The sequence below is a fragment of the Monomorium pharaonis genome, chromosome 1 (genome assembly GCF_013373865.1).
Source record: "Monomorium pharaonis isolate MP-MQ-018 chromosome 1, ASM1337386v2, whole genome shotgun sequence".
Taxonomy (NCBI): Eukaryota; Metazoa; Arthropoda; class Insecta; order Hymenoptera; family Formicidae; genus Monomorium; species Monomorium pharaonis.
The window spans coordinates 34,767,480-34,794,701 of NC_050467.1; the positions used below are offsets into that span (position 1 = coordinate 34,767,480).

The following is a 27,222-nucleotide window of genomic DNA, read 5'->3' on the forward strand; positions in this document are numbered from 1 at the left end:
GTAATGATATTCGATATTTCAAGTCGAAAAACTGATCACAGCATAAATTTAAAAAGACCCACAGTACTAATATTGCACTATACATTATATAATACTTACGTATTTATGCATAATATTAAAAAATATTTCACGATTATACTTCTGATATTTTAATTATAAAAATTATAAAAAATTAAAATATTAAATGGCCTGAATGAAAATTCTGCGTGTACTCCATGACACAAAACATGTTAATACAGCTATTTTTGAAAATTTGTTACAATTGTTTCATAAAATACTTAAAAATTTTATTATTTTCAAATCCACCATTTTGCATTTTTATTAGTAAATTTTGAAACTCCGATTAGAAATTTGAAATCAACTTGAAAACTCTTAGGAAATCATTTTTTGACAGTCTTAATAATATTTGCAAAAAATAATTAACTACAGAGTACATGTCATCTATAGGTATTATTTACTAAAAGTCTACCTTGTGCATGATGTCTGTAGGGATTATGTATACTGAAAAGATTAATATTCCCAGTAAATTACTAATATAACTGCAATATAATATAAATATACAAATGTGATATCTATAACATATGTGTGTTATATTGCAGTTATATTTCCTAAGTTATTAATCATTAAGAAAGAAGTTTACAATTAATCATTAAGATTAAAAAAACGTGATCATTCAATCTAACAAATAAACTAGAAAAAATTTGGAAAAAAGTATTCTTTAGCGCGCTCGCTTTAGCGTTCACAGCGTCTTTGTAAGCGTCATTTATTCTTATTTACAAATTGATTAACAAGTATGGCATTACCTATAAGTGAAAGCATAAGTGCGGAAATGGTTTCTTATTTCTTTATCATAACTAACGGTTAATTTTTCTACAATTTTGATTTGAATTTCATTAATTACAAACAGTGGTGTGGAAAAAACGATCTATACAAAACACAGACATGAATTTCTTCAAATAAAACATAATTGAAAAAGAAAAATTTTACCAAAAATCATACGTGATTAACGATTGACCTAAACGTCTGCAGTTGTGTCACAAAGATAAAGCCGAGCATTTTAAATAATTTACTTTTAAAACTTTATTTTTATTACTAAAAGATATTTTTAAAAATATGTTTTAGATTTAAAGCATTTGCGGCCATGGATGTTCTAATAGAAAGGGCTTCTGGATACATGCCGCTCTACAAGTCTACAGTATTGCGCCGATTCTTACAACATATGCGCAACAATGTACCAAGACGCGGCATATATCCGAAAGTCCTTTTTAAAAAATATGTTATTAATTAGAATGTATTTGTATTATAGTTAAATACAATATGTTTAAATTTCGAAGACAAAATTTAAAGCTAGACTGTATTTATGTTCATACACGTCATTAAACATAGCGGGCAATATTGTCTCGGAAAGTAATAATGTTATATTTTGTGCTATAGGTTGGATTCAGCTATCTATATAGTACGGAATATTTTAGCAACATTGCAACATTTCAGCTGGAATTTTTGTATTTAAAAAATTTAGATTTTTTTCTTAAAATTAATATACCATAAATTATAAAATAAAGATCTAATATAATGCATTTGAGATATTCTTATAATGTAACTTTATCGATTTTAATCTCTTTATACATATAAAATGCCAAATTAGCCACATTGCTAATTAACAAAATATTATTTTATCTGGTATTGCAATCACTGTAATACAGAGGCGGTCTTCAATTTCGCGAGAAAAACGCAAGAAAAGCCACAAGAGTAAAACCATAATAATAAGTAGCTGTTACAATTTCCCTGGTGCATCTGACTTTTGTGAAGACATCATCATTGTTACCCACTACAAATGATTCACACGCCGTCCCTATTGGCCGTTCGCAAAAGCAAGCGACTAGTGTCGCACGAATTCCTCTTAACGGGAACGGAGAACGTAACGCGGAAAAGCGAACGGCACACACCCCGGCACCCCGTGGCTGTTTGACTTAATTTTACGAGGGGTCGCTCGGAACGACAAGGGCAAAATCGGAAGGGTGGAATGCGTGGTAAGCGACAGCAGCGGTGGCGCGCAGTTTAGTGGATAAAAATTATTCGTTTAAAGTCAAGAGAAAAGCGCTATAAAAGTGCAGTTAGGTTCCCCAAAGGAGCGTGCAGGTTCTCTTCTCGTGCGTTTCTCACGCGATGATAACTATAATCGAGTAAATAATTGAGTCTTAGCACTGAATTTTCAAGAAATTAAAGTGCCAACTGCTATACTGTACATAATTTTCAACGCGTACCCTCTTGAAGAAATTTGACTTTAATTGCAACTTTTAATTGCAATAAGAAATGCAATGCTTGCAAAATCGTTTCTAACAAACGCAATATAACAGATTTGAGTTCTCTTAAATTACATTTTGATACTATTCTTATTTAGTTTATGACTTGATTAATTTTTAGTGAAAGACTGCCGCGAAAAACATTTTTTACCTAAAAATATAGTTACAATTATTCTTTATTATACTGTCGAAATAGATGATATACAGTGTTATCCAAGGGAAGCGCTTAATTATAAAAATATTGATGGCACCGCAAATAATTGGATATTGCAAGCCTTAATTTTATTTTACATACAACAAAACAAAATAATTATAAAGACTATACATATACTCCACATACGCGAAGAGAATTTTTTTATTTATCCTCAAAATTATGATAGTCATAGAACTTTGAAAATTTTTATTGTACTTTGAGTAAAATTCAGTACAAATTTTAATAAAATCTGATTATTGAAGTATTAATATAATTTAATAAAACTTTTTTAAATAAAAATATAAAATAGTGTGATTACTCATACAGCACAATTTCATAATATATCCATACAAGCAAGATTACAGAAACATTTTAGAAATATTTTATTGCAACATTGTATTAGTATGATTATTTTCTCAATTTTGTTTCATAACAATTTTTGTTAAAAACTTCTAAAAAATGTATTTATCAAATGGGAGCAATAAAGAATTAACTGAAATCACCTAAATGGAATCTGTATATTGTACATAATAATATATATACAAATATATACTATAATATATGTTAATATATTATTAATAGCGCAATTTGTGAATTTACTTATATAATTGTTCTTTAATTTTTGGTACTTGTATACACTCCACAGCTATAGTTCATAGTTTACATAATATTGTAACTTTTAGAATGTCTTATAGTCACATTAAAAACTTTACAACAATATTGAATACAATATTACAAAATTAAATTGCATTTTAAGTCAAAATTGTTTAATTGTGAACATTGTTACTAGTAAGCATTTTTACAAAATCACTTTGTATTTAGTAGATCCATGCTCAAATGCAATATAAGATCTTGTAAAAAATTACTTATGAGCTTGTTAAATTAAAAAATGTGCATGCATACCTAAATATTTATACATAAATTTTTAGCAATTTATTTTTATGAATCAAATACTGTTTTAATATTATATATATCAAAATTATATTGCATATGTATATATATATTAATATTTTAAGAGAATGCTAAAGTCGTCAATTTTACCGAACCAATTTTACTGAACAGCGACTTACACGATTTACAATATGCATACGATGCATTAGAGGAGAAGATGGTAATATAGTCACCCACTTATCTTTTATCTAATAATTTTGTTAATAATAAATATTTTAAATTGAAACTTAACGATTATATTCATCAAAGTGTTGTTTATTATATTTTAGATATAAAATTATGAAATATTTACTATATCACATATTATGTATAAAAATGTAGCGGCACTGCATAATGGGTTGAAGAAAAACAGAGATGGTAATATGGCCACCACAAAAATATATGTAAAAAATTAATTTTATTTTAAAAAAACACAGTATTTTGTTAAAAAATTATGTAAAATAATTAAATTGTTAGGTAAAGACAGGTAATTGTTATTCATTGTTAACTTAAATTTAAAAAACTTTATGTACTCTAACGCTCGTAACAACCGCAGATTTATTTTATCCTTGTTGTTTATTAAATATTAAACAAGGACAAATAATACTTGCAAACGTTAAGTGAAACGCATTTAAAATATATTTTTAGATAATTATAGAAAAAAATAAAATATTGCATAATATATGCATTAACACGTAATCTCTTCTTTTTGTCGCAAGCATATATGTTATGTGAATTATTGGTTAACACTACAGCGACAATCGATTTATCAAGGAATTCTCTCGATTGGAAATCTCGAAAGTGACCATATTACCAGCATGCTTAGATGACTATATTAGCAAAATCCTATATCATTGTTTAATTTTATATAACTCAAAATATGTACAGCCAAATAAAGAGTTAAATAATAAGAAAATGTACAAGTGCACATACATTTGAGTGATAATGCGTTTAAGTTAAAAATAATAAGGAAGTATTAAAGGGGCATATATATTTTGAGCCACAAGAAGAAGGCATTTTTCATGAATTTTTTTCAGAGTCAAAAAGCAAACTGTAAAAATGGGACTTTTTGCATAATAAAGTACACGTTTAGTAATGCTCATACAAATTTTATTACAATAATTTTGTTGAAAAATCCCTCCGCTCCACCGTTGTGAAGTCAACCGTGCATGTTTCACAATGACAATGATTTTTGCTTCCCTGTTCAACCAAAATATATAAACCAAACGACATCTTAAAGAAGAATAACTTCCCTTATCGTTGTCGAATCTGATTTTTAAAATTTGAATTTTAAACAAAATAGTGTTTTTAAAGTTAAAATGGCAAAAAATTTATTTTTGTTTGTTAAAAAAATAGAAAAAAGTCGAATTTTAAAAATTGGATACAACAACAAGGAAATTTATTCTTCTTTAAGATGTTGTATTTTGGTTAAACAGGAAAGAAGAAATCATTGTCACCGTAGAAACATGCACGGTTGGCTACACGACAGTGAAGCGAAGGGATTTTTTAACAAAATCATTGTAATAAAATTTGTATGAGAACTACAAAAGGTGTACTTTATTGTGCAAAAAGTTCCATTTTTATAGTTTGTTTCTTGACACTGAAAAAAATTCATGAAAAATGCCTTGTTTTTTGTAGCTCCAAACATATATGCCCTTTTAAATGTTAAAATGCACCTTAAAAAGTTCCGAAATTCTTGAAAGTAAAAATGCGTTATAACAAATGTTGACTATTGTGTTTTGTCATATTAGCGTCACTATATAACGGTAGGCTGCTAAACAAATAAGATTATAAATAATTACTAGAATTTGTTAGCTAATAACGGAGATAATATGAGTGGCCATATTACCACCTCCTCCTGTACGATTTACGAATAAATATGCCATATTAAATCAATATCTCATGCATGTAAACACACAAATTATCAAGCACTCTAATCTTTCAGTATTCAAGTTTAATTCTAAAAACTCAACGTTGTTTTTTCGTGTAATTTACATATAATTGTAAGATTATTCCAATTTTATACACAGACTGTAAAGTTTTTGTGTGCAGCAATTATTGCCACATTTTGACTATAATAAATGATATATTAAGGAATAAATTAAGAAGATTAAAAAAATCTTTTTTGTTCTCGATTAAGTGGCTTAAATTAAAATTGATGCCTAATATTTTAATTATGAAAAAAAATTTTACATCTAAATATAATTTAAAAAATCGCGTTTAATTGGTAAAACAAGACAACTTTAATATCCCCTTTAATGATGCTTTCGAAACATTGCCTTCAATACGAAAATTGCAATGTTCCTGTAAAGTAGTTGCAAGATCTTGTGCCGTACAAATAAATTTTACTAAATGCAGTAAAACTCTTTGAAATCTATGTTGTAACACAATTACCATAATTTTGATGACAAATTTTATAAAAACATTCTCTCTATATAGACTTTTGTCTCGCGAACCGAAGAAAATGTAAGAAGATAACGAGAAACCGAATGCTGCTTCTCTCTCTCTCTCTCTCTCTCTCTCTCTCTCTCTCTCTCTCTCTCTCTCTCTCTCTCTCTCTCTCTCTCTCTCTCTCTTTTACGGGAGATCTCATTTTACTCGAGCAAGAAGTGTACATGTATGTGTGTATGTTGTATGCGAGCAAAAAACACCTGATATTTATGGTCCAGCTGATCGGCCGTTCCACTCACAGATCGGATCTCACTAAATCACCAGTCGGTATACGCCTAGGAAGGAACTAGCCGCTTCTTCCCCACAGTCCACAGGCGGCCATAAGGTTCCAATGTACAGTGACACGAATGACAAAGGATGGAAGAAGAAACCGATGGAAAGAAAAAGTCCAAGTCCTATACGGCCTAGCCTTGGCACGCCTTCCAAACGGATGTGTCATATCTGAAAAACCATCCACGAGATAAAGATCCATGTACACGTGTCGTATGTATATGGTAACATGATTAATATAACAATTAATATTTTTCAAAATGCATAATAGAAAATTTGCGCTGCCTAGGAAGATAAATGTTGGCAATTTTGTATGAATACAAGTACACTTCCAATAGTAGGGGAAAGATACCGAATTTGGAAGTTTCCTAAATTGGAACTCCCTTATTTCTTGAAAACTAATTATTTTGCCTTTTCTAAGTATATATTATTCCAAAAAGTAACTTTCTTTGATATTAACTTTAATAAAAATGCATTTTACTACTATGTTGAGAAATTTATTTTTATTTGTTCCTCAATGATACTGTGGTCAATGACAAATATTGTGAAAAACATTGCTCAATATTTATTATTTACAAAAAGCACGTGCACACTACGTATCATGATTATAAGAATCATAAAAAAACTATAAAAGTACTTTTTTGCACGTTTTTATACAAACTATTATTGAACAAATTATCAACCTTTTTTCAAGAAACCTTTAAAGTTTTAATAACAAATTTACGCATATTCAAGTAAATATAAATTATGACGTGCGTAATTTTTAATAGAATTAGTTGAATTTAAAAGTTAAAGTGCGTCGAACTTGCGCCGGTCGTGAAAAAGTGTACGCAGTAAAATAAAGTAGGGTAGTTTGATCTGATTAGCAGATATCGATCGTCTCTCACGAGCCGATTATCCGTCTAGGTCAGGGCTTTCTTCTGGGTCATTAGATCAGAAATTATATTTGTATCGCTTGTCCCACAGATATTACCGTTACAAAAAATATCAATATAGAATATGTATATAAAAATATCAATATATAAACAAGAATGATACATTCTGTAGAGTACTAAATGCATTTAATCTCAATTTATTATTGAAATTAAGTAAACAATATATTTCGCCACTTTTTAAATCTGAAGAACATAATGTCTGGAAGAACATTATATATGAGAAAAATTCGAAAAATTAATAGTAAATGTGTAGACTAAAAAAATAGTGGATCGTGTAACAAGAAAGTCGACTATTGCCCACAAGTGCAGGAAGTAAACGCACAAACCGAAGGCAAGTTCGCACATATGCACAATAACAGAACTGCACGAGTTGCACATATTTTTTATTACAATGCATAGAAAGTGAGACGAGAGCAGATTCAGAGAGGAAAGCGGAAGGATTTTTTTTATTTGTGGGAGACTCCCACATAAATAAAAAAATGTTTAAATAATTTTGTAATGAATAATACAAAATATTTAATAATATTTACCTTTGTTGTATATATTCAAATATTTTTCTTTTGACTTTTGTGGCAAAAGATTTTTGCAATTTGGATCTCTGGAGGTGTGAGTTTGCTGTCACTCTCAGGTATTATAACGATATTCAGGTTTTTGGTATTCATTTTTGGTTTTATTACTGATTAATCGTATCATTGTGTATCGACTTCTTTAACGCGACTTTGATATGATGCGATCTAATGTCTTTAAGTGATACGAAGTGATAGGTTAGCTAAGGTTAGGTTAGGTTCGCAAAAGCGACGAAGCGTCGATAATTTCACAAAAGTTCATATACGTTACCGTGTACGTGTCGCGAGATGGCGTGCGAGTATAATAATAAATAAAGTCACTAAATTTATAAAGTACCGCAAACTATTCTCTCATTCTCCGTTGGAGGAAAAATGGCGGTGGTTTTCTAACCTAATCTGATTTTAACTACGTCATGCGCGCAGTTCGTTATATCGGAGTTAGAATCAGCTTAGGTTAGAGAACCGCCGCCATTTTTCCTCCAACGGAAAATGCGAAGATAGTTTGCGGTACTTTATAAATCTAGTGATTTAATAATAAAAGCAAGCGTGCGAAAAATGAGGTAAGTGTGCACAAAAAAGTAGTGCAGAAAAGTTTGCTGCACGGTTTACGTCATCTATTAAGAAGACAAAAATTGTGAAATAATGAATTATTTGCGTGAGAAAATTGTTCAGGGAAATCGATTTTTCAAACGAAAAAGAAACGTAAAGAATGACTTTCCATGTACATAACAAAAAATGCTGTATAATACATTTTATCTTATGGGTTTTCAAAGAAAGGTTTTATAAATAAGATGTACATTAAAAAAAAAATTATGGAAATAATAATAATAATAAAATAATTTTGTTTTGCGTAGACTAGTATAAAAGGTAAACAAAAACCCATGTGGAACACAAGCGTGGACATTGTTTCGCCCTGTAGCAGGGGAATGTGGAGGCGGATCTCGCTTTGCGTGCAATGTCGAAAACCCATAAGATAAAGTTCAAACCATAGAATTAAACTCACAATTATATTAAAATTATTTTGATTATAACTTATTTTGATTATAACTTTTCAACAAAGCACGAGCGACGGTTAAAACCTCGTCAAAATCACTCAGAAGAATAACAACATATGTCTTTTGAAAGAGTTGATCTTTTGTGATTAATTTTTTTTTTTTTAATTATAGTAAGAAATAATATTAAAAAAAGAATAAGAGATTTGTTTTTTTCTTCATTAGCTAATATTCTTTTTATAATTTTCATTATATCTTATACATAAAATTAATGTTTCAAAAAGATTAATTTTATGTTTCTTATTTTTATATTATTTATGTTACTTACTAGATGAGAAACACAATAATATAGACACTTATTTATGTTAGATACTAATATAAATAATTAGAAGTAAATTCAAATACATAAAAGTAAATAGTATGAAGAAAAGTATATAAAGCAAATGTTCTGCCAATCTTTGTAATGAAGTTATACTCTAATTTCTCTCAAAATATATTTCAAAAATTTTACTTATTAACAGTAATTTTTTAAATTTAATATGTGGACAAAAGTCGTATTATACTTGTGTTTATTAATTTAGCCTCTTGCCAGTATGATACATATACATACCCATGGAAAAAGACATATATGGTATCATGTAATGTTGCATGTAATGTGTATTATATAGTGCATATTTTTAAAAATTGATTTATCTTTTTACGATTTTTATAAAAATAAGTATTCTGAGATTTTTGAGATCGCAAAATCCAAATATATTAGAATCAAAATTTAAAAATAGTGAACATAGCGAATCGAAATTTAAGGAGTAACACTAGAGTGACCTTTTCAAAATCATACGTGTTCTTATGAATTTTTGAGGGGAAAATAAAATGAAATGTAACAAATTAAAGTCATAGGTTATATTTTCCATATAAGGTACGAAAACTTTTTTTATTTAATTAAAAATAAAATGGCGGCTGTACGGAGTGTTAAAGTTAAAGTCTCTTTTTTACGACATTGTATCATTGCCGTAAAAATGCACCTGCAGCAAAAAATCAACGAGATTTTTAAAGTAAATGATATTTGTTAGTGAAGTACCAGAGATTATTAAGAAATATTAAATTTAAAAAAAATGGCGACGTTTTAAAAAAATATTTTCGTTTTTTGCTAAAAAATTGGCCAAAGAAGTTAAATTATGGAAAAACTGTTTAATGTATCCAAAAAAACTCAGGTACTTCGCTAGATTATGGTATTGTGAAGCTATAGTTAAAATTTCAAGTCGATCAAATGAAAATTGTTCAGTTCTGCAAGCCGATTTAAAAACATGGTTTCGAAAAAAACGCGTTTAAAGTTTTAAGTTACAATTTAGCTATGACAATTCAAAATTATCTCTAATCTGCGATGCCTGGTCCTTATAATTGTTTTTCTAGATTGTTCTTCTAGTACTTTTAATAAGGTTTCATGCCTTGGTATTCAATATTTTTTATCTAGAAAACATAAAAATGCATGGAGCGCTTATTTTATCTGTTTAGCGGCATTGATAATGAGTTGGGTCTCAAATTAATTGCATTTGATGCACTTAAAAATTTTTTCCCCACATAAGATTAATATATCTTATGCATTGTATGCATCATTCTTGAGATGTTAAAGAACACTTTTAGCAATAAAAAGAATTGCGATTTTTTGAAGCAGTCACACTAATGTTACTCTTTAAAAAAAAAGTTAAATTCTTAATGTAACATGTCTTATTAAATAAATGTGAAGGTTAATATTGACGTTTAATATTTTATTTTTAACTGATATAAAAATTACTAATAGAAGACACTTTCTAGTTTTCATGTGTGCGTGTGCGTGTGCGTGTGCGTGTGCGTGTGCGTGTGCGTGTGCGTGTGCGTGTGCGTGTGCGTGTGCGTGTGCGTGTGCGTGTGCGTGTGCGTGTGCGTGTGCGTGTGCGTGTGCGTGTGCGTGTGCGTGTGCGTGTGCGTGCGTGTGCGTGTGCGTGTGCGTGTGCGTGTGTGTGTGTGTGTGTGTGTGTGTGTGTGTGTGTGTGTGTCACGTATCTCTATGTAAGTACAACCTATGTGCCGCGTCATCAAGCACCGCGAACTTACATCGTCAACAGAAGTGAAAGATGCTGGCATCGCCGAATCTTTCCTTTCTCCACCTTCTACACGTGGTGAGAGTAAACGTGACGTCACCGACTTAAAGCCGAACGAAATGAACGCTATCGATTGATTCGTACTTTAGGAACGAGAAATTTGAGTCAGTGAAATTATTAGTAAGTTTATTTTTTTATACTAGCATGTGCAAAAATAGTTCTATATTAGTTAACAACAGACTGTATATAATACAAAATATCTCTATATGAATAGTACATGTAAAATGTGTACCTATACACGGAGAGAACTTGCTCTTAGAACTCACCGACAAAATCATAGTAGAGTTGAGGGACAACAAAAGCCTCGAAAAATTTAAACTTACATTACGGAGAGCTGGTCAATAGTGAATATCTTAAATCAAAAAACCGATACAGCCGCACGAAGTACTGGTTTCCTTCGATGTAACTGCATTATTCATTAATATTCCCAAGGAAGTTCTATTAGGCATTGAAAACAGGTAGAATAATATTACAAAAAACATCAAACTTAATTTACAACAATTTCTACATGCAGTTGATATTGTTTTGAACTCTTGTCTTCAGTTTCTCTTTTGATGGAAACTTTTACGAACAGATTTTCGGTAGTCCTATGGGTTTACTTTTGTTCCCCATATTAGCCGACGTTCTTATGGAAGACTTAAAAATACAGTGTTTACAATCTTTGGAATTTGAAGTGCATACCTATTACAGTATGTCGATGATATATTTACTATACTTCCAAGAAGAGAACTAAATCGCGTATTAAATACTTTTAACAATTATCACTCACGTTTGAAATTTATATACGAGTTAGAAAGTAACAATTCATTAAACTTCCTCAACGAATCGGTTATTAAAGAGAGAAATAAATTAAGAACTAATTGGTTTAGAAAATCAACTTTTTCGGGCCGATACATGAATTTCTTTTCGAATCATCTTATGCAGTAAGAAATTAATATAATTTCACTAATTTGATAAACCAAGCAATTTTATTGTCTGACGAACGTTTTCACAACGCAAATAAAATAAAGTAAGAAATATTTTACAAAATAACAGAAAAAATAATCAACAAGAATGTTTAAAAAAGACTCAAATACGAAACCGGAACACAACAAATAATACAGTGAGAACAAATAAACAACAGAAAAGTAATGAGCATTCATTACGTTCACAATGTAAGCAAAAATATAGGTCGCATTTTAAACAATTATCTCGATGTTTGCCACACAATACGATCTAAAAAAGATCGAATAATTTAAAAAAAGACAAATTGACTGACTGTAAACAGATCGAAATTGTTTATAAAATAAATTGTCGCGATTATAATCAATAATACATAGGACAAACAAAAAGACATCTAGAAACAAAGAGAATTAAAAAATCAACGGAATATAAAAGACTCCTTGAGTAATTATATTGTCGTTACTAATAATCACCGCTTAAATCACGAATTTGATTGGTCTTTAATATATTACATAGAGAAAGCCATAGGAAAAAGAGAGAATTGCTGAAACGTTCTTTATTTAAAAAATTAATAATATATTTTTACGGAAAAATACTGAGAATCTAAATTCCATTTATAACAAAACAATAAACAGTATGTTGTCTATCTTAATCTAACAGCTGTCACTATAAATTTTATATGGAAAAATGTTTTTACATAATTTATTTATAATTGATATATTGGTTTTTAAAAAACCAATGAGACATATTTCGTATCTACAATAATTTCGTATCTCCATTGCAGTATAGATTATCAGCTTGTATGCGGGAGCGTTATGTGTACAAACATAATACATTTGCATATATTCTGTAACAGCCCTGGTAAAAATTTCCGTTAAAAACAGTCAAAAACGGTAAAATTATTCGAAAATTATAGGATTTTCTAATAATTTTTAACGGAATCCTATCCTTTATATCTGCAAACTTAAAGAAAAAATTCAATTACTATCCTTTTCTATAAACAATACTATTACAAATGCGGACAGAAATTGAACAGCGTGTAACTGTAATGGTAATCTGTACATGTATCAGCTTTATTAGCTTTTGTGAAAGTAAATCTTATCCGTTTCGATTTGCATTTTCTACGCTCATATGCTGACGATATTTATCTGCAATCATAGATGCTATATATTCACCTGCTGATTGCAATTTCAACCTATAGATATCTGTAATTACAGATACGATTTTGATCTATTCGTGTCTGTTTCACATCTTAAACTGAGTGTAGACAGTATCTATCTATAAATACGGATGCTACATCCATCTGCATCTTTAGACAGAAATGGATAAGACCTTTTTTCTTCAGTCATAGAAACAGATAGGATTCATACCTAGATAACCAAGCATGATCATATTAAACAAACAAATGCATTGCATTGTTATATATTTATTCCAGTCAGAAAAATATAGGTAAAATGTTAAGAGACTGAATTCATCCCATGCCATTCTATTAGCATTCTGTTGACAGAACCTGTTAACATTTTATATCAGCAGACTAACAGCAAAAATCGAGCAACCTCTATTGCAAAACAGCAGTCTGCTGCATTTCTGGTATCAATCTGTTGTTAAATTACTATCGTGTAAGTCTTGCTTATTTTCTGCCGACATCAGGTCCTGTCAGCAGATTCTGCTCGTATTCTGTTGCAAAGAATCAACAGATTCTATCCGATTTTTGGCAGCAATTTGCTGACATTGTCAGATATTACAAAGTCTGTTGAAACCTATTTACTTTCTTGCATCAAGTTCTGGCAGCAGACTCTGCGCATAACCTGTTTTTTCAGGTTTGGCTGTCAGAGGCTGTACGTTTACTAACGATCGAAAACAAATCGCAATATTAAATGCAACATGAATGCTTATATGTACAATTAGTTGACAAAATTTCAAGAACAAATAATCAGCGAATTAAAACGTTATATGATCAGCAACACGCAAGATTCGGTAAATTAATATATTTTTTAACTAAATTAAATTAAAATTGATGGCTTATAAAATTAATTCAATTAAGTTAAAAGTTACATAAATAAATTATTAACTCACAAGAAAACCTCGCAAATCCGAAAATTCTGATTTTAATGAAACTTGGCATAAATGTAGAGGCGGTAAATACATGAATTTAGAAATGTTTTGTTTGGGCTTATAAACGGTTTAAAGGGTTGAAACCATCTTCAAAAGTTCAGGGTTTTTGCCTTTTCTCGATGTATCTCGTAAACTAAACAAAATATCAAAAGATGTTTTATACAAAAGTTTTACAGCATAAATACCTCTATTTAGCTATGCTATTTATTTTTTAAAAAAAAGTTTAATTTTTTTTTCCAAAAAATAAATAGCATAGTTAAATAGAAGTATTTACACTGTAAAACTTTTGTATAAAATATTTTTTGATATCTCGTTTGATTTACGAGATATATCGAGAAAAAGCTAAAATGTCTTTACTTTTGAAAGGTGGTTTCAACCCTTTAAACCGTTTATAAGCTCAAACGAAAAATTTCTAAATTCTTGTATTTACCTCCTCTACATTTATGTCAAGTTTTATTTAAATCAGAATTTTCGGGTTTACGAGGTTTTCTTGTCAATTAAAGTTACGTTAAGATTATTTTAATTTTAGATAAAGTAAAAGTTAATTTTGAGAAGCTTTATTTACATTAAATTTAAAAGCTATATAATTTATTTAATTCAGATTACCAACATAATTACAGTATCGATCGTCAAATATATTTAATATTTTATTTGTAAATTAAGTTATAATATTAATTATATGAAATAACAAAGAAATATTTTTTCATGCAGGAATGTGTTTTTATTTTATAATTTTTTTCTTTTGGTTAAAGATAAAATTTTTAATTTAGAAAAAAAGTTAATAAGTTAAAGTTTATACGTTTCAAAAATAGTTAAAGTTAAAAATTAAATTATTTAAAATTAACTAAATTAAATTAAAAGTTATTAACTTTTCAACTTTATTATTAACTTTCAACTTTTTATCTAGTTATCACCGAACCGTGGTAACACGACAACAATGATTTGTATTTGCATCTTACACATTAACAATGATCTATATTAGCATCATAGCAACAATACAAATACAATTGGATAAGTTAGGGTATGATGGCCATACGGAAAAGATGGCCAATGGCTATAATATTGTCCAATAATTGTTAAATAATGTATTCTCGTAATTATTTTCAAAGATAATCAGTATTTACTGTAGTTTATGTGCATATACTATTCAAAATAATGATATTGTGGATGTCACATCACGTTTTTACTTTTGACTGCCTGCAAAGTTTTTCACGTGTTCATTAGAAATTGCCACAATGTCAAATAAATTACAGTTGTGCTGTTGCAATGAACCTTACCCACGTAACAAAAGTATGTAAATTGTAATGTGTAATTATATTTTTTATTTTCTTTTCTATTTTTTAAATAAATACTATGATTATCTTTCTCTCACAATTTGGGCAAGATAGCCCATGACATTTCGTAAGTGTTTATGTATATATTTTATTAAAAAGGACAAGAATTATAAGTTGTGCATCTAATATTTTAATTTGATCTCTTCCCCCTTTTTTAAGTAATGACAATGAGTCAAATTGATCCTAAACCTGTGAACGTTTAATATTAAAAATGTTTAAAAATAAAATTAAATATGTGATAATATGTGGCAATAAAACACTAAATATGTAAAATTATAAGTTTGTTTATTATTCTATAAATGTTAAGTACATAAAAAATGTATAGCCAACTGTTCTGTAATACTATGGCCGTCTTTTCCCTAAAAGTTGTGAAAGATGGCCGATGTTCACGTTTCAATATTTTAATAATAAAAAATTTTTATTAAGTGTTTTCTCTTTAATGTCACTAGTTTTACATAAAGCTTCAGTGAAGTAATGTACCAAACACTATTAAAAAATAATTAAAATAAAAGTATGTTTTTTGTATTTAAAAAAACTATGGCTCATTTAAAAATACTATCTTACCCGAGTTTACCCTAATTCTCATTCTTTATCGTATTGCCGATTTAAGTCATCAAAATTTTTAACTTGTCGGTAAAATATATTACACATTATAAAATCAAGAGATGCGATGGTATCGATCTTTCAAGAAAATAAGTGATTATCTGTAATTACAAACAGATTCCTATAGGTTGACATTACACTCGAATGGATATAATATCCGCAATTGTGGATAGATATATATTACCTTCACTTAGCACATTCACGTTAAATCACTGTTATTTATGGTACAATCGCTTTGCAAAAAATAAAAATTTACTCTTTAAACTTCTTTCTTGGAGTGAAATGTCATTCTAAAAGAGTGAATTTTCATTCCAAGCGATAGTGAAAATACTGCTACTCCACATAAAGTGACATTTCACTTTTTATAAGAGTGGATGTTTCACTTTCATGTTGAATTTTAGAGTGAATTTTTCGCTTCATAAGAGTGAACTTTTCGATTGGAGTGCATGCATCACTCGATTGAAGTGAGCGTTTCACTTTTCTTGAAGTAAATTGCTCACTCAATTAAAATAAATAAACCGTAATCATATATAACCCCTTATCCGCGTCTAAATTCATTCTGTAAAAGTATTGTGTGGCGATCCTGCACCACATCGATATTCAGCACCCCCGCGCTCATTCGGAAGGTAGTGGCCCACCTATAGCCGGCCTAACTGGGCCTCACTTTCTCGCAACGAAGGAGAGTAATTTTTGCTTGCCTTAATCGCGCCACGGGTCTTTGACCTAGTTTACACCGAGCACTTGGTACGCGTATCAAATAGTAAATAACTAGTGAATGTGTTTAATCATTGGCTGATCAGCTTAAATTCACTACTTGATACGCGTACCAAGTGCTCGGTGTAAACTAGAGCTTTATGTCACGCGTCGGCTGCACTTTACTCTCGAGAGAGTTAAGCTGCCTATCGGCGACGCCGTGCACTAACTGGAGGGCGAGCGCGGCGGCGCAGTAAAGTGACTCTTCAATTACAAGTGAAATATTCACTCCAAGAAAACATTTATTTCAAAATAAAAAGCGAAAATGTTCCCTTCTTGATAAAGAGTGAAAGAATTCACTCTATAAGAGTGAGAAATAACTCGAATCGAGTGATTTGGTGTGTCACCCCATATTTCGAGTGAGATTTTCACTCTAAAAAATTTAGAGAGATTATATGAGAGATTTTATTTAGAGAGATAATTTAGAGAGACTATATATGTATATATAGTCACATTAATTTTTATAGACTTTTAAATTTAAGACTTAATTGAGAAACACATTGACAAATGTAATGGTTAAGTTTTTAATTCAAAATATTAATTGTTAACAACGTTATTGTACAAAAATCGTTTATTACTTTTTTTCTATTATGTATATAAGAAAATTTTTTTCTTTATGATAAATAATTAATTTTATATAATAAATGTTATATTTTTTTGTAAGGTAAATATTTTTATAAATCATAATAATCTTTTGTATATTAATATTGTTCTTTTATTTATCTATTACACTCACAAATCTTGTTAGAATAATTCAATAATTAACAATCAATAATGATTTATATTTTTACAGAGTTATTTCCTTTATATGGTCATCTTTATATTTATAACTACAAATTTAAATGTGTACTTATAACCAAGTGTAGATCATCTATAAAAGGGAAAAAAAGAAAACTTCTGAAGCAGAGGGGTTATTGCAGAAGATAAAGATAGGCCACGATGCCAGCGTGACTTGACAATAAAGCTCATCTCGCTTCCGGTTCATTCTCGAGATTTCCGAGCTCTTCCCCTTGTCAACCCACCTGTTTCGGCACGTCACATAGCTGGCTACGGCATAGACTATCCTGCTTATCACTCTGACTTATGATCAACCGATTCTGACATAATGCATAAACGTAACATGCAAAACTCAAACTCTCAAACAAATCTTTCTCTCTTTTCTTTTCTTCCATTTTCTCTCCTGCTTTATGCAATAATAATTTTCACATTTTTGTCTGTTTAATAAGAGATTATGATAAAAATATCGCATAAAATTATATATAAGTTATTACATATTATTTATATATGTAAATACATTTATTTCGTATATGTTTGTGTATTATAATATATAAATAGCAACTACAATAAAAATTTAATGGTAATAATGTAATTACAATTGTTCAACAGTCATCTTTTCTCACTTTTCAGACTTTGATGTAATGCACAATATGTATCTCAATACATAGAATTAAAATAAAAAACTTCTCTTATATAATAATACAAATTTTTTATCAATTAATTTTATTGTATCTTTTTCAACAGAAATAATACAAAATCTCACAGATTGCGGTAAACTTCACTTGAAAATTACGAGTAAATATGATAAAAAAACAAAATATTTTTATAAAAGTAATATTAAGTTAATTAACACATTCAAAATTATAAATAAATTCCACAAAATCAAAAGTTTTTTAAATATAAGTATTTTGTATAACTTAATTTGATAGAACTATGAATTTCATAAAATAAAAGCTATTATAACGAGAATCAAACAACTCAATTAAAACGGACGAGCAGTCAATCCGTCAACTTGACGTGCAACGTGCTCGGGGATCTATGAGGGTCGAGAACGAACCATTGTTAAACGACTGTTTCCTCTGTGGACAATCTATCAAATCCTCATTAGAATCTTATTCTCCCCCGAATCTGACAAGCATCGAAAGCTCATGTAGTTTTTGTAGAATTTACTTGGTACCGCTATTCTCGTACACATAATAATTTAGAAAAGGTGATATTACAACCTCCATTTATATTTTGTACATCTAAAATTTAGAAACTATCTTTCACTTACTGGTTTATACATAATGTTTATTGAGAAATATTTAAATATGGCGAGAAAGAAAGAGAAAGAGAGAGAGAGAGAAAATGTGTGTGTGTGTCTCACATACATATATTAATTATTTATAAATATGTATATATGTATATTTTTTTGTTTTAAGTATATGTATTTTAACTTTTAAATATTAATTATGAAACACTTCTACAAATAAAGTTATAATTATTATGAGTAAGTTAATCCTGAGATGAAGCACTGGGTTACACATATCTGTATTGAATTAATTAAATGGTGTTAAGCATTCACAAACCATAAGGGATGGCAAGAGCTATTATAAAGTGAGGGGTGTAGAGAGTAAAAAATGTTTCACATTTCCGTTACTAAACCTCCACCACAGCAGATTTGGAAGATCAAATAGGAATTTTTCACAGTCGTAGGAATTCAATCCGCGGATATATTTGGAGCACATCCAGTGCTCCAAAATCTTAAAAATTATTTTTAATTACGTTTTGAAAATTTATTTTTAATAAGTGAAAATAAGTAAAAGATTTTTAGCACTTCGTTATTTTTTATATTATTTTAGAAAAATTCACAGCATATAAGGAAAGTTGAAATAGTATGTGTTGTTTTTCAGAGTCAAATTCTTTGAAATTCTTATTAAATAAATTATCCATCGCTCATCTTGCCTTCTCCTTTTTTTCACATTCCTGACGTCTATTCAGTATTTATTTGCAAAGAGGTTATATTATGACGAGAGATTTACGCGACTAATATGATCACGTGGTACTTTGTTATACGTAAATCGTTTGTCTTACGTTAATTATTCTTTATTTGTGTAATTAAAAATTCGATCATTTTTTTCTATTTTGTTTTACTTATCTAAAATCATCCAACATTTTTTGAATATAAGACAAGGGATATTTTGGTCTTGAAATATGTTCGATTGCCTTTTAAAATTTATTGAAAAAATTTCCTTAGTTATTTTCCTGTCAAAACTATGAATAAAAAAAGTGTTGATAATTTTTATTTTCTTTTCTTTTTTCAATATTTCAAATATTTAGAAATTTTTTGGCTTTTAAATCCATAAATTCTTTTTCTTGAACGTTTATAGTATTGAGTAAAAAAATCAAATTTTGTGCATTACAGGCAGGCAAGGTAGTCGAGTAATGCTTAATAATATACTTGTCAACAAATTGTCATGAAAAATCGAGCAAGATCTGCGTAATTTAGTTTGAAACCATTATGGCCAAGGCATATTGGGTACAGTTACCTTAGTTTATTTTTTAAGAGAGATTAACTGTAATTGTAACTAGTAAACTCCAGTAAACATTTTTTGTTTACCAGTTGTCATTAAATTGTTGTCAAATTAGTAATAAATTAACTCAAAATTTGATACCAAATGCTATAATATCTGTGTCTGCGATCACCTTGTGCTGACAAAATTTGCATCATAATTTGATAGCAAATTGTGGTCCAAAATCGAGCAAGGTCTATGCAATTCTACCAAGTTGACGCCAAATTGGTTTTAGCGTTTTAGCCTTTCCTAAGCTTTAGAGATTTTTCTAATTTTTTTATGAATACGAAATTGAAAAATAAGGGTCAAATTTAAAATAGGAAACATTTCTGAAACTAAAAAAAATATATAAATATTTTTAATTATATAAGTATAGATTTTAAAAGATTTTTAAAAAAGATAGCACTTGGGCTATATTGATTACATATGTATATACCCAATGTAGCCCAACTATGTATTTTTCTCTTTTTTATAAATGTTTTTGAATAAATACAAAATAACAGAATCAAGATGTTTAATTAAGCATTTTATTAGCATACTTATAAAAAAAATTACACACACAGCTATTTATTAAATAATGAAATTATGTTTATGTACTACAAGGGCGTTATCTTAACTTTTACCTGTTAAAAAGCTTCAATTAATTAGTAAAAAACAAAAAATACTAATAAAAAATTAAACATTAAATAAAAAAACAGAATCTTAACTTTCTTGTATATTAATAAGATATATTGTGTTTTTAGTAATGTCCTTGGCCATAATGGTTTCACAATACAAAGAGCTTTCTTTATTTAATTATAAACAACATATTTTAATAAAAACCTAAAATAAATATAGGATCGAAAAGCATAACTAAAAAAACGAGTTGGTTGTTCCAACTTCTTGATAAACTTATCTACCAGACAAGCATGTGTCTATCTTCATTTCTTTTCTGAAATAAATAAAGACAAACATATATTTACCTGATAGGTAAATTTACCAAGAAGTTGGAACAACTGATCCTTAATGTCAAATCAAAAGAGTATTCAAAATGACGGTACATGTTGAATCTAGACATTGCAAATCAGAGTAAACTAGAGTTAAACTTTTGTTGAGATCCCCAATAACATTTCAGAGTTAAGGGAGAACAACAGGATTGGAAAACCTCAAAAAAAGTTTTTTTCTTTTTTATATAATTAGAAAGTATGAACCTTTTATAATATTGTCCTAAAATATTATGATAGAATTTATACAGATAAAAAGTTAAGTTTTTAAGTTAAGTTAACAGTAATTTGTTTTTTTATCGGATGTGCTTAACTAAAACCATACTAATATAAATTGAAACAGTGTTTCCATTTTATTTTTAAATCATTATTAAAAGAATTATGGTGACAATCGGTAAGACGCTTGTTCTGTGCAGCATGTTGCAGTGATCTCTATAATTGTACTTTAAAATATGTAATTCTTAATAAAAAAGTGCGTAAATTAAGTTCAAAGTATGTACCTTTCAACACACTAACTCCAACATTTCTGCAATGTATGAGTCAAAATAAAACTTAAATGTTCTTTTTTGATTACTATCACTTTGTTGTTTCTCCTTAAATACAATTCAAGACGTTTATATGAAATTGCTTATCAACTTAATAAATCAGAAAATGTGCACACATACTCAAATATTTATACATAAAGCTTTAGCAGAGCTTATTTTTACAACGTATTTAAAACATTGTCATCGTATCGCGTACATCCATAAGCGTACCTAAAGAGGGGTTTAGGAGATTTAAACTCTTCCGAATTTTATCTTTCATTTTTTTATTTTAATTTTAATTAGAATTTTATTTTTAATTATGAGTAAAGTTTTTCGTATTACGTAAAATATGTATTATTTTCTTTAGGAAAAAAGTTATGATTTTTTAAATGTTGACAAAATCCAATATTTTTCTCATTGAAAATTAAGAACAAGACGATACTAAGCTCTAAAGCACCCAAGAAAGCGATGCTTCAATACAAAAAATTATTGCTGTATGCAGAATAGAATTGATAAACCCCCTGCCCGAAAGATCCTATGTATGCCCATGTGCACATCTACATTTTAATAATGTTTTTGAAATATGTTGTTGAAATGTAATTGTAAGGGGCCGATGGTCCAGACGGGATTTTCAAAAGAAAGATATGTTTAAGTCATCAGACATCAATATCCAAAATTGGGACACAAGTTTTATGTTGTATGTCTCAATTTTGAATATTGCCCTGTCTGGAATGTTTCCTTATTAAATGTACACTAACAATTCATAAGAAATATACGATATCTAAAATCCTTTGTATGAATTTGTAAAGAGCGGTTTTGGTAATTCCGACTCTCACACACGCACACACGCGCGCGCGCACACACACACACACACACACACACACACACACACACACATCTTCAACCATGCTGCGGGTTTCGAAACTGGGAAAGAGGTGAACGTATTGTTTACCGACGTTCCATCCCGATGGTTTCAGCGCCGAGTAGCGATGTCAGCAGAAATGGCGTTGCAAATAAAGTGAGGGAAGCGGGAAAGACCGACGGGTTCGTTCATAAAATCGCGCGCACTGCGTGCTCGTGTTTCCAAGCAGCAAAGCCAGTCTAACGTTCACGCAATCTAAAGATTTATTCATCGTTATGATAGTGACTACGATTAAACCTCACTAATAATGTGTAATATAATAGTATCTTTTCAATAAATTTGTCTTTAATACGCCGAAATATTATAAAGGAGGTTCTCATTTTCTCTGATACGAAGCTCGCTTGTATAAACAGTTTGTGTGTGAGCAAAACATTGACCGAACAACTATGCATGAAATTTTTTAATGTGATGCGTAGTATTGTATTCGCATGTTCTGACGAATTAAACAAAAATATGGTCTTTTGTAAAAAATATGGTCTTTTTGTGGTCAAAAATTCGAAAAAAAGTGTATGCTATTCTCTATGTACATAAAGTATTTTACGAGGAACGTACGCATATTTGCATCGTATTTATAATAATGAGTACATCAAGTTGTAACATTTTTTTAAATATTATGCAAACATATATTTGCATAGTGTATGTATCTTTATTTTTATGTTAAAAATAAACCTAAACCCGAGTATAAATTATATAGAACTCATATACCAGCAATGCACATTAATCAACCTGATGTCAAAAAGACATCAAGTTGATCCATAAGCTGTCATTGATTTATAATGATTGTTTCTATTTTGACTTCACGCTTTTTTTGTTTATTTCCATTATATCTGGTATGTGGATCCATTATTTACATAATTTCGGGTAGAGAAAGTTACATAAATCTGTAATATATCTGTAATATACGCATAGTGAGGTTTATATCAAACTGATATCATTTTAATTTGATTGATTTAATTTTATCGTCTTATCTGTAGAGAAGACGATAAGAGAAGATGTATGGAAAAGGTCAAGATTCTAATATGTTTTTAAAAATATAAATTTTGTTAAAAAATACTGCAAAGTTAAAAATTTAAAAATCGTAGTGTTAAAAGATATATTGAACTTACCAATTCATTATAATCAATTATAATCAATACTAATAATACATTAGGATTTAATTTATTGGAAATAAGTCAACGCTATATACTAATTCCAAAATTTTTAGTTAGTTGCAAGTATATAGTATGTTATTTAAGACTGTTACTTTTCGAAACCTTCGAATATTCGAAGCTTCGAAGGATTCCAAGTGAGAAAGAAAACTTCGAATTTGCGAAGTTTCGAAGGATTTGAAGTGACGAAGGATCCTTCGAAGCTTCGAATATTCAAAGATCAAACAATGTTCTTGCTGTATTGATAATCTGCAGAACATAAAAACTGTAGCGATTCTTTTTAATGCGTATTTGATTTTTTAAATACACAAAATGCATTTTTAACTGTGTTCAAAATTTCGATCTTATCAACCTTCAAATTTTGTAGTTTAAAGCTTTGGAATTCGGAGATTTAAAGTTTTGAATTGCTCAATCTTCAAATTAAAGTAATAGCCCTATATTTAACCGCTTTACATATTTTTTATAATTAATATTTTTCAATTAATAAATAATTCAGTTGCGAATGCAACAAATTTATTCCTTAAACAGTTTAGTGATTTCAGTTATATTTAGCTCACTTTATTTTTATTAATAAATTAATAACTTTTAGCACAATCATTTTTCATGTATTGGAAGTAATGCATTATTGATCATCTACTTAAAAAGGGGGATTCGGGCGGGGATAAAATCCGTCATCGCGCTTCAATACTCACTCGACCAAATGTTCTTTTAAAAAAATAAGTTCTTTTAAAAAATCTATCGTATTTTCGTCAATTTTTAATGAATTTTAAAAATCGAACAGTTTTGGAACGATAATAGATATTTCTAAAACTGAGATAAAATAAATTTTGAGTATTGTTTAACAAGTATAATTATTTTAACAAAAAAAAATTTTTTTTAACGACAGCTTAAAAAAGGAAAAAATAAATAAAGATACGAACGTAAAGTCAGTCTTTTGTGCACGAGTGCGGAAAATCGACGCACGAGCCAAAGACTTTCTCGCAAATTGACAGGTCAAGGTTAGATTCATGAAAGCGACAAAGCATCAATAAATGTCGGTAATGTTGGATAGTGTCTGCGAGAGTTATCATATGCGTGTCACAAGATGACGCACACCTGTGCGTACTAAAATGTATCTGAAATCAATCGTGCTGAAAAAGGCGTGTTGAAAAGTTTTTCGTCACAATTCACTCTATCTATTGGAGAACAAAAACAGTGCAAGAATGCTGAAATGCGTAACACTGAAATATTTTACTCACAGAAAAGTGACACAGAAGAAACCACTTTTAACGCGCATATAACAATTTTTTCAGATTTTTTAAAGCCTAAAAATATTTTGAAAAACGAGATATTCTACAAACAATTAAAATATATATGTCTTCCTAAATTGTGAGCAAATATTATATTGTGCATTGCAACGTACGTTCTAAAAAATAATGCAAATTTCCAATAGAGAATTTAACAATATCCCACATATACGTATTATAATAAAACGCAAAAAGATTGCAAAAACATTGCAGAAATATTTCATTGCAACATTACAACATTAAAAAATGTTACTGTAACATTGCAACAATAAAATGTCCACCTTTAAAAATATTGTAACACAATGTTATAGCAATATTATAATGGAATAAAAAAAGGTTCTTCAACAAAGGTTCTTCAATAAAGGTTATTCACTTTGTTTTTGGATTGTATCTTAAACAAAGACTAAAAAAAATTTTAGAAATATAGTAATGTTAAAATACAGCAGCGTTTATAATTTGTTAAAACCGTTCCTAATTTTGTAATATTTTAGTATTTCGTAAAATAAATACAAATAAATATCTGAATAAGTCTTTAAAATAAGTTCCAAAATCGTTGTTTTAGACAGTAATACATCCTTTTCCATCCACATGAAAGTCATCCGTACAAAATATTTATATGTTAATGTACATAAGGATTTCTAAAACCTCGGATGTTTACTTCCATATATTTAAAACGTTTTGTTGATTTATACAAATACCTTATGTTATTATAGTAGCAAGTGGGATTTATGCCCTGGTAGACATAATTAAATGGAAGACAACTTTCATCTATGCAGAGCACATATACGAACTTTACTGCTATCTGCACGCATTATCAACCTCTTCAATATTGCATTATTACTTAGTATTATATTTATCGGTTTTTTTATTCTCTAACAAATACTTTGTATAAATACAATTTATAAATTCCTATACAGCATTGAAAGATTGCATTCACAATTTTCCACCATAATGTCCTAAAATAAACTGATTATTTGCATCAACAATTAATGATATTGAAACAGTTCACATCAATAACTTGTAATATTTTATCAGTGAATATGAAGAATCAGTAATTGGTACATTCTTCAGTTTAATAATCAGTGATTACATACAATAATCAGTTACTCTAATGCTCTTCAATTAATATTTAATTTTAATAATAATAACTAGCTTTTTTTTATCAGTAATTGATAAAAGTATACCGATTGTTATCTATTAATTAACGCAGTTTCTTATGTTTCCTAAATAGCAATCATTGATTTTGCAGCAGTATATTTATAATTGTGATAATTAGAGAGAACATATTCACTGACTTTTAGTTATTTTTACTTCGGAGTTAGTGTATAATCACTGAAAGATCAGTGTATTTATTTCACTCATTGACAAGTTATAAATGTATTTTCACTAATTTTAATGATTCTTCACTGATTATATTTTAGAAAGTATAAGATTTGGTGTTTATATAAACACACACAAAAAAAAACACACACACACACGTTATACATATATATTATAATATAATAGGTTTGTCACTACTCACCAGTGAAAGAATCCATCGACGCGATGAGTAACTTTTCAAGTCCAGCAAGCGCCTCCTCGGCGCTGTCGATGTCACAGATAAACCTCGGGACTCGCTGGTGCTGGTTGGTGTTGTTGTTGTTGCTGCTGCTGCTGCTGCTGCTGTTGTTGCTGTGGATGGGATTGCTGACTTTGAGTTTGATGTTGCTGCTGTTGCTGCTGCTGTTGTTGCTGTGTCATCTGCTGCTGATGATGATTATGATTGTGGTTGTGATGATTCTGTCGCGTTCTCAACATATCGTATCTTTGTTTGTAAAGATCGCGTTCCTGCTGAAGCCGCGTCAGCTCGATCTTCGTGCGTTGAAGCTCATTTTGCAGACTCCGATTGGTGCTCTCAAGATCCTGCCGTTGCTGCAGCCGCTTGCTGCGGCAGTTCTGAGCATAGCCACGATTCTTTAGCGTTCGTCTCTTTTGTTTCAGTCGCACAACCTTCGCACACAATCATTAAATTTAATCAAATAAGAACAGTTAAATTTCTCTAACATCGTTCTATTCTTAATTTCTGTATTAATATTTTGTATTGATATTTTTTTCTATGTCGCTCAACTTTTGCTATGTAATTATGTGATACGTAAAGTGAAAAGATGGGTGACAATATACAAACTATCACCTTTAGCCACATGATAAATAGCCAGAGTTAAATAACTAATTAATCTAATTAATTATTAATTTAAAAAAGTTAAAATTAGAAATTTAATAATTTTTAATTTAACTTTAATAGTTAATTTTAAAATAAATTAATTAATTAACTAATTGTGTTTAACTTATTGACTTTTTCCTAAATTAAAAATTGATTTATTCCCTTATAAGAAATAATTTTTTTCTTATTTTATATAAACTTAATTAACAAATAAAATGTTATTTGAGAATCCATATTGTATTTATTTTGTTATTCAGAATAATGTTTTTTTTTTTAATGACGACATTTTAGTATAAATAATATAT

At 29.1% G+C, this 27,222-nt stretch overlaps 1 protein-coding gene across 1 annotated transcript in view; it reads right to left on the reverse strand.

Annotated features, from left to right (window-relative positions):
- Nucleotides 1-5,403: 5,403 nt before the first annotated feature.
- The window catches only part of LOC105830099 (mastermind-like protein 2), a 38,612-nt gene continuing 16,793 nt past the window's right edge, over nucleotides 5,404-27,222 (reverse strand). Inside the window, exons 4-5 of the mRNA XM_012669266.3 lie at nucleotides 26,240-26,706; nucleotides 5,404-6,318 (exon numbers count right to left, since the gene is read on the reverse strand). Of these exons, the coding sequence (XP_012524720.1) occupies nucleotides 26,311-26,706 (396 nt within the window). The 3' untranslated portion in view covers nucleotides 5,404-6,318; nucleotides 26,240-26,310. The remainder of the gene's footprint in view (nucleotides 6,319-26,239; nucleotides 26,707-27,222) is intronic.